We start from the raw sequence: 8,906 nt of genomic DNA on the forward strand, positions 1-8,906 counted from the left end.
ACTGGTATTTTTTTTTCCTGAGATCTTACAGAAAGAGAAAATATTTTTGAAACGTGTTTGTGAATTATACCCACGCCGAAGGGGCCGAGGCTGGTGYATGTGTGGTGGTGGTAGGTGGCATCTGTAGGAATATAAGAACATGCCCTGTTGGCAGAACTGAGCCTGGAAATCCTACGTGCCTTGACGAAAGTGTTTCCTGATGCAGAGAATGGTCCCAGCTTCCTTGGTAAGTGGAGAAGGAGAAAATGGGTGACAAGCAACGGGGAACAAGGTGTTGGCCTGCAAGAAATGTGACTACTCAGAGCAAAGGTGCTCGGATAGACAACTTAAGGGGTGAAAGGAAATCCTGCATCTTTTCCTGGGATCCTAGAGCTTGACCTAGTTAAGTACCGGGATGTGGGGTATAGGATATTCTCTGAAAAGCCACAGGTTTTTCCTAGTGGGAATAGCTCACCTGTTTGCATACATGGTATGTGGAAACCTAAATGCATCTTCTAAAAGTGTGATCATTTACTGACTGGTCCACAAGGTCTCCTAAGGTGTCTTTGAATAGAGCTCRTTTTGTGTCTTTGAACTGAGCTCATTTGCTCCCGATTTCCTGGTGCTGCTCTCAAAAGCAGGTGCAAGGAATACATTTAAGAATTCCACATTATCTGTTTTTTTTTTTTTTTTTAACTTTTGTTTTTTTAAGGCAGGGCAGGAGTTCAGTAATCAACTGCAACAAACGGACTGAGGTTGCTACACKTTGTAGTAGCAATAAGTGAGTTCTTTCTTAAGGGAGGCTTTTGTTCTCCTGGTTTGCACAAGCGGACAAGGTGCTGGAATATTTGCTCCCCTGGCAATTGACWGTACTAGTGCTGTGAGGGGCAGTTCTTCACCCCTGGTGTTTCCCTTGGAAATCCTGCCCGATGCCACCTCACATGCCCTTCTTCCAGCCTTAGGGAAGTGGTGCGGCATGGGCCCATCCTGCTGGGAAATGCCAAGGACACCAGGACCTCCGCAGGGTGGTCCAGGTTATCCAAATGACCCGGCTCAACTAGTCCTGTGCTTTAAAAAAGCTTTGCCAAAAAGGTGCTGGTACAAACACTAGATGAGGTCCTCTGTGGTTCCAGACTGAGTTCCAGRCTTGCAAGCCTTTAAACTCTCAGTTTTCTGGTGTTTTTTTCCATACTGGATGGCTGTGGTTTTCTGTGCTCACAGAAGGTGTCCGCTGGTGCCGGTGGCATCCAGGTCGAGGGCCCRGAGAGGCTGCCCTTCTTGCTGGGTGGTCCGAAGGGAGAACTCACTCGTGTCCAGGGATGCAGAGCCTCAGCCAGAGCTGCCTGGAAAACAGCAAATACATTTTTCCTACGTGTTTACGTGTGTAAACAGCGCTCTGTTTCCCTGAGCAATTGGAAATGTTGCACGAGGCTCTGTTTAATGTTTGCTGGGATAAAAATACCCAGCCGAGGTATWTCTCCTGCTGCTTTCGCTCGCCCTGCGGCGGTCCCGACCGTGCGGGTGTCCGTGCTGTGGTGCGAGCTGTGATGAAGAGGAAGGAGGAAGGCAGGGAGGAAGGGGCTGGGAACGCAGGGCCAGGGGGCTAGTGCAGCAGAAAGGCGCCTCGTGTGACCCCAGGAAGGTGCTGTTGGAAAGAAGGAAAAATGCAAAGAAATGCAGGGAAAAAACTAACCACCGTGTCCCACCGAGTGGAAACCCATCTTTGGCACTAGATGTTAAGGCAGGCTTTATACTAAATGTGAAGGCCCCTAAATGCATAGCAATTAACAACCGACTTACAAACGTGCCCAAGGAAAGCTGAGTTGTAGCCACTGTGGGTATTTTAACTTCTAGGACTCTTGTATTTTAAAGCCTCCGCTAAATTGGCAGCCCGATGAGAACAGGGGTTTGCAGTGAAGTGGCAGCACTGCCTAACGATAGCCGTGTGGTGCCACGAGTAATGACCCTGCAATTCCACTGCAAAGGCTTTCCCAGGGCCCGGCTCCTGCCTGCCGGTGCTCCTGGGCTGTTTGATGGTTGGGGAGCAAGGSGGGGTGCATTCTTTTGCATGCGGTTCGCTTGCTTTTGTTCCCCTGGTGCTGGCACGTACTTTTTGGAAACATCTCTGCCGCGAGCGGGGCAGACAGCTGTGATTAAGTCTGAAATGACTGGGCGAGCTGTTTGTCAGGGTTATAAATAGGCTCCCCCACAAACCCGGCGCGCATCTCGCCGCGAGAAGGATCCTGGCAGCCCTGCTCGGTCGTCTGTTCCCGGTGCTCCGGGAACAGATGTTAATGAACGTTTTCATTAACTTCCCAAGCAGAGGTTTCCTCAAATATCCCGCTCCGGTGCGGGGCCTGGGGGCCGGGTGCTCCGAGCGCACCCCGCAGGATGCTGCAGGGCTCGGTGCTCCCGCCGGGATAGACCCGCGCCCGGGAGCTGCCACACGGGGTGGAAACGTGGTGGATCCACCAGCCTGGAAGCAGGTTCCTTCCTCCCTGATCAACAGCATAAGCTGCAAGTCTGCGATGTCACGTTCTCGGGAGGTGACCTGGTGCTTTCGGTTGCCTTTCGGGATGGCTCGAGTGGTTTCGGGATGGCTCGAGTGGAGTCAATGGCTTCCGTGGTTGTGCAGCACTTTCTGCTGGCCAAAACGTCACCAAAAAAGCTGGGGTAAAGCTGGGCATTTCTGAGACCTTCCAGAGATGCAAGCTGAGAAAGTCCCATGACAGGCAGGATTTCCCCCTTCACTTCAACACGCACAGCAGAGCTCCAGGAGAAGTACAAGCGCTCCTAGCTCAGGGCATTAACCTGCAGCTTTCCGTAGGAAACACCTAAAACCTTTTTACAGAGATCAAAAAGAAGGACGATCCTAGATGTGCGGGGCTCAGACAACTCGTTGCATGCATCTTTATCTAAACTTCTGAGAAGTACAGGCACTTATGGAATTCAAGATTAATGACTGTAATTAAGCCTAATTTATTTTTGGCATAGGCATTGTGTTTTTTTAGGCAAACCCTCAGGATCGGATTTAGCTTGAGTGACTTCTTTTGTTTGATAAGTGTCTAAAGATGGRGGTGTCTTTGTCAGCTGCGAAACCCGCTCCCTTTCTCCCCAGCAGACGGATTTTGCCTGAGGTTTCTCTGTTCCCTTTCCTTTGGGAAGCAGTTTGCTGATAGTGGGCACGTTCTTCCATGGCGCAGTGGCAAGGGGCTCAGCCCAAAGGACAGGGTCACCTTTGGAGAGGCCTTTCTTGTTTGACCAACCCCTTCCTCAGGTTCCTGTCCTGGATTATAGGAATTACTGCCCAGGAACCTTTCTTTTTTTAAAGTCAAAATAAACCAAAAGCCATCACCTATAACTCTTCTTAGTGGGAAGACCGTCTTTAATCTTCAGTTCAGTACCGAGATCYGAGATCCAGGCCACAAGCTGCTGGTGTAAAAGCCTCATAGTTTCTCTAGTAGGTATTTTTTTCTGAGAAAGAAATAGGAAAAGATTCTGCCTAACGAATTGCTTTGCCTCCYGTGAAGTAGTATTTGGGTTGTTGTGAAGCTTCCAGTGAAGCTGTATCCGAGAGAGGAGCCACAGGTTTGGAGTCCAGTCTTATTTTGGGTCGCAGGAAGTTGTGGGTCAAAAGCCTCTTGATTTCGAGCAAAATCTTAATGGGAACGTGGTGAGAAGCTGTTGTGCTCAGGACGGCTCTGGAAGCGCCTGCCAGGGCTGGGGACGGGCACCAAGGAGGGCACGGGCAGCTTTGCTCTGGGTGCTCCGAGCTYGTCCAAGGAGCAGCGACTCTTTGCTGCATGTGGGACGTGTGGATTTGGCCCCGAATCACTCCACAACTCTCTACCAAACTGCTGGAAAAGATATTTTTACTGCAAATTATAAAGCCAGCTGAGACAGCGCGAGGCATTTAAACAGTGCTCGGATGTCCTACTAACTTCCACKGGAGAGCAGGAAAACAGGGGTTGAAAGGAGGAGAACCTCTGGTTTAGCTGGTCTTGGCTCATCGCCCGGGGGTGGTCCTGGGCCGAGTGTGGAGCTGTTCTGCTCTGGTCGCTGCCCCAAGGCCGCTTGCCTGCTGCCCCCTCCACGTGTGCAACGCGATGCCTGCTTGGTTATCGGGGAGCAAAACCTCCGAGCTTAGGCAGGATGCTTAATCTTCACCCCTTTCCCTGGCACTGAGGGCAAACCTAAGCCRAGCAAGCCAATATTCTTGATAAGTGATCAGAAAATGGGAAGATGGTGTGTGTTTGCTGGCGRTGGGCACAAGGAGGAGGGTGCCCGTGGTTTGCTAGCGCTCGTGTCGGCAGCACGGGTGGCTTCCCGGTTTGCACTCTGGTTGGGGCAGTATCGAGCTCAATTTGATGTCAGCAACTGCAGAGAACGCTGTGATCCTCATGTGAATTGTGTCCTCGGTTCCTGGACCCTACAGGTGGGTGGATTTGGGTRCAAATCCTCGGTTGCAGCAGGGAAAGGAAGGGGCTTCTTGGCCTCCTSGCCTGCCCGTGCGCTGTAGGATATGCCATTGTCCGTGACCTTCATCCTTGTTGGGGTTGTTGGGACATAGAGTAGGACGTGTTGCTGTCCTTGGCCTCCATCCGAGTTGGGTTTGTTGGGACACGGTGTAGAATGTGCTGTTGTCCCTGACCTCCATTGGAGTTGGGGTTGCTGGGAGGTGCTGTAGGACATGCAGTTGTCCCTGGCCTTCATCTTAGTTGGGGTTGTTGGGAGATGCTGTAGGACGTGCCGCTGTCCTTGGCCTTCATCTTAGTTGGCTTGGTGGGAGATGCTGTCATTAACATGTCATTTGATCAGAGATTTTGGGGTCTGCTCAGGGCATAGCGCAGACCTGGGGCAGTAGACACTTCTATTTCTGCCCCCTCGCAATGCCCAGAGTCTTTCCCTGCTAGATTTATCTTGCTGGCAGTTTTGGATCATGACCTCAGTATCCATGATACTAGGGAAAGGAGGGTAAAATCCGACCATATTGGCAAGTCTTTGTGCTGAGTTACCTGGGAAGAAATTCACCCTTTTCCCGAGCAGGCCCTTCAACTCTGTTTTCCCTTGTTTCAGGGGAGCACCTGCGGATCTGCCCGCAAGGCTACACGTGCTGCACCAGCGAGATGGAGGAGAACTTCGCAAACAAAAGCCGCAGCGAGTTCGAAGCCATGACGAAGGAAGCAGGTCGCTCCGTGCAGATGATCCTAACAGCTCAGCACAGAAGCTTTGATGGTGAGTCAGATCATGTCCATTCATYTCAGGAGCCTTCACTCCTGTGGTATCCGAATACTGCTTGAACAGGGTASGTTTTTGTTACTCCTTCCCCTGCCTATCGCTCAGTTGTTTGCATCCAGTGTTGCCTTTGGGGAACTGTTGTCCCTTCRGCTGCGTTTTTGCAAGAGCGACTCGTTTCGCTTGGCGAGCTGCTTCTCACTCAAGCCGTTCCGGGAGGCTGGCAGGCAACTGGGTCAGCAAATTGTGTACGTTGGCACGGGCACAGCTTGTACAAGCACAGCGTCATCGGGTCTTGCCACGGCAGCGCTGCGCCTGAGGGGCTGATGTCAAGCTTGGCACGGTGCCCTGAGCGTAAGCCGAGGAATGTGGTGAAGGTGATCGGATAGTCCTCGGGAGACAGGGAGGTTTTGGGACATGGCTGCTTCTGCTCCCTTCCAAAAAGACTGCAGACAGAAAGGAAACCTCCTATTAGTTCTTATTAGACACAACTCTCAGCTTTGTGCAACAGGCAGCAAGYGTTTAGAGCGATGAAGGCTTTAGACTATGATGCTTGAGATGTTGTGGGCAAACATGTTCTCCAAATCACAACATCCCTTCTAAAATGGTAAGGATGACTCTTTGTTTTATTATTCCCAGAAGGATCTGCTTTGCAGTGCACACAGTAAGCCTCAAGGTCCGATGGCCACTGGAAATAAATGGTTTATTGGCAAAATTGAGCTGACCTGTGCTTCAGAAACCATATCCATTATCAGGTTTGGTCGAAGGTCAGACATTTAGAAACGTGGGCCTCTTACCTTTATCAACAGTCATCACATGGGGCTGTCGTGAAAAGAATAGGAGTTGGGGAAGGGAGCTGTAATAGCCAGAAGGATGGAATTGGAAATTTCAAGCAGTACACAATAGAGGTAAAGAAATAAACCTGACCTTCAGGAAGCCGATAACCAAGCCTAAGTGCTTTTACACTGAATAGAGAGACAAGGCAAGGCATCTCTGCAAAGTGCTTTGTAGCTGTGTGGCCAGGGTTGACCACAGAAAAGGCATTCTTTTAAAAGTTCACAATTAATTTATTTGCACCTACCTTAAAAAATGATAACAAACATTTTCAAAAGGCCATTACAGCCTTGGTTGCTCAGGCTGGTGTCTCAGTGGGTTTCAAACATCCTCATTAACCTCTGACATTCAGCTTCTTGGGGAGGTTAATGCAGAGCACCCACAGCCTCAGCACCCACCACCTCCACTGGCAATGCAGTGTCTGTCCTCTACAAGAGCAAAATTTGGGGAAAAACTTTGATAAGCAGAAATAGCCTCGTGGAGAAGCAATTTAATAAAAGTATTCTTAACAACAAGAAGAATATTAAGCAAAAACAAGTATGCCAAAGTGATGCTTATTTTGAGTTGCCAGTTAGAGCTGTGATGCCTTTCTTTGTCTTTTCCCACGCTTTAGAAAAACAGACCTTTATTTCTCTGTGGAACATATTGGAGATTACTTTTTTAAGCCTCAAACAAGGTATGTGTTTGATAGGCAACATATTACCATAATGCACAGATCGTTGTTCTTTTGCAGTGGCAATGACCTCAGTTGAGCCACAAGGCCAGCAAGATGTTTCCCGCTCCCATTATATCTTCTTCAGTTTGCTAAAGCACCCTCACAATCAATGTAGGCCTTATAACTTATGCAAGACACRATAAAAAAGTGTTCATCATCCCGCATCTGAGTTTCAAGCATAAATTTACCTGTAAGCAATATTATTTTTCTTTAATCGTTGCATACCTGGGTTCAAATTGAGCTCATGTGCACTGCAAGGGAACTGAGCAAGCAGGAGCGCCGCTGCAGGGGCATGCCCAGCCCTCTCCCATAGCCTTTGCAGCCTGGAGGTCGGATTATGCATTTATTTTTCCACTAGCCTGAGGCTGTTGCAGCTTCACACGAGCAGATCTGGCCCCTGTAATCTCGCTGCTGGGAAACAGGGAGGCTGCAGCAATCCGCCTTGGAAATAATATCCTGTGCTGGTGTTCAGCATGCTTGGGAGAAGAACTCATCCCCCAAATCCAATCTACAGCCCTGAATTGCCAGAGAACCTGTTCTCTGAGCTGTGTCTTTCTCACATCTCAAGGAATTATAATGCACTGTTTTCRGTCTCACTGGCCTCTTTTGGGGTGAATGCTTTGAGGCGCAGAGCCGTGTCCTGCATCTCATACAAAGTGTTTTGAGAGAAAATATATTTGTGTGCAAATATTTATATATAGTCATATACAGTCATATTCAAAGAAGTGGCACATGTGGAATGGGATCCTAAGGCCTGACCGAGTTCCCTGTGCAGAGGAATTCGCCTGCCTTCTGCRAGGCCCTTCCTCCAGAATCTGCCAGGGCTAAACTTCAAGCACGGAGGCTCCGGTGTTTTTACAGAAATGTCAAAAAGTTGGCCCAAAAATCTCCGTTTGCACCCCGAAAGACTGCAAGYTACACATGCAGCTGCCATAAATCTCATGGGGTTTAAGCTGTGGCCATCAAATTTCAGTTTTAATTTATATATTTTATAGGTGGCTGCCCACTGGAAAGCTGATGTCATCTAAAAGCCCTCATAATTGTAGATGTTAATAGCTGGAATTCACACGTGTTAACATGCATGCAGATAATTAATGCTACATGAGAGCTGGTTTTAGACAATTGCATATTTTTCCTGAAAAGGAGTCATTGCTCTAACTGTTACGAGCTGGGGACATCCTGGAAGCTGTGCAAATTCCCAAGATTTCTAGACACTTCCCGTGTCAAGCTCAGTGCAGGGTGTCTTTGTAAGAGGACCTGACTTGTTTAACCCCCAATACATAAAAATACTCAGCCCGACAGGGACAGTTCTGGTTGGGTGACGCACRTATGGATTTGTTTCTGCATACTTGGATTTTAAGGAAGTCCTGGCTACCAGACCACACGGGTGAGTGGAGCAGGGAGAGCACTAGCCTACCCTGCTGGCCTTAAGCCTGGATTATCAAGTCCGAACCCGAATGGCTCATCACCAGCTGTGCTGAGCACGTCTTCCTAAGCGGTGAGTTCCGGGTGTGAGTGGAAAAGGCAGATCAGGCTTCTCGGTTTCACCAGCTCACACTGTATTTTGTCACAAGGGAAAGGAAAAAAGGCTTCCACCTTAGGGGAAGTGTTAGGGGAGATGGGCAGCTGAAAACTTCCATTGTGGCTCTTTGGAAGAGCCTGATCCATGGATCCGCTGCAGTCCTCCCTACTGCAGTTAACACTARCTCATCTCCGTGCGGAGCAGTTTGCACCATTCGGGCTCTGATATTTGGGGCTCCTCATAAGGGAAAACAGTTCCTGGGCGGCTGCTGCCGCCRCTGGGACCATGTGGGGACACTGCGGGCACCGAGCGCAACCTGCCTTTCCCACCAGCACGTGCAGTGAGCTTGGGAACGGCATGGCAAACTGTGGYCCTGGCAGGCTGCGCTGTCTGGGGCGTTTCAGGGTGTCTTTCCTCAGTTGAGCTCCTCGGGGTGCTTTGCCCCTCTAGCAAGAAATGCTTAGAGCAAACTGGCTGCAGCCCTGGCCAAGCCTTGCCGCTTGGCGCGCAGCCGCTGCCTGCAGATGCTTCCCTTGCGCTGCCCCCTTTTCCCCTTAATTTCATTTTCTGCTTTCAGGCTAACACAGCTTCTTGCACATCTAGCATGGTGCAATCTCTGCA

General features: G+C 49.7%; 2 protein-coding genes across 2 annotated transcripts in view; both read left to right on the plus strand.

The window, feature by feature from the left end:
- LOC112946783 (glypican-5-like) overlaps positions 1 to 5,102 on the plus strand; it is a 373,787-nt gene extending 368,685 nt beyond the window's left edge. Inside the window, exon 9 of the transcript XR_003249298.1 lies at positions 5,056 to 5,102. The gene's annotated coding sequence lies outside the window, so the exon portion shown is untranslated. The remainder of the gene's footprint in view (positions 1 to 5,055) is intronic.
- The window catches only part of GPC1 (glypican 1), a 57,768-nt gene continuing 53,918 nt past the window's right edge, over positions 5,057 to 8,906 (plus strand). The window contains exon 1 of the mRNA XM_026038722.1: positions 5,057 to 5,214. Coding sequence (XP_025894507.1) covers positions 5,106 to 5,214 — 109 coding nt within the window. The 5' untranslated portion in view covers positions 5,057 to 5,105. The remainder of the gene's footprint in view (positions 5,215 to 8,906) is intronic.

This window comes from Nothoprocta perdicaria, unplaced genomic scaffold (assembly GCF_003342845.1).
Source record: "Nothoprocta perdicaria isolate Ctin4 unplaced genomic scaffold, notPer1 scaffold_217, whole genome shotgun sequence".
NCBI classification, from domain to species: domain Eukaryota; kingdom Metazoa; phylum Chordata; class Aves; order Tinamiformes; family Tinamidae; genus Nothoprocta; species Nothoprocta perdicaria.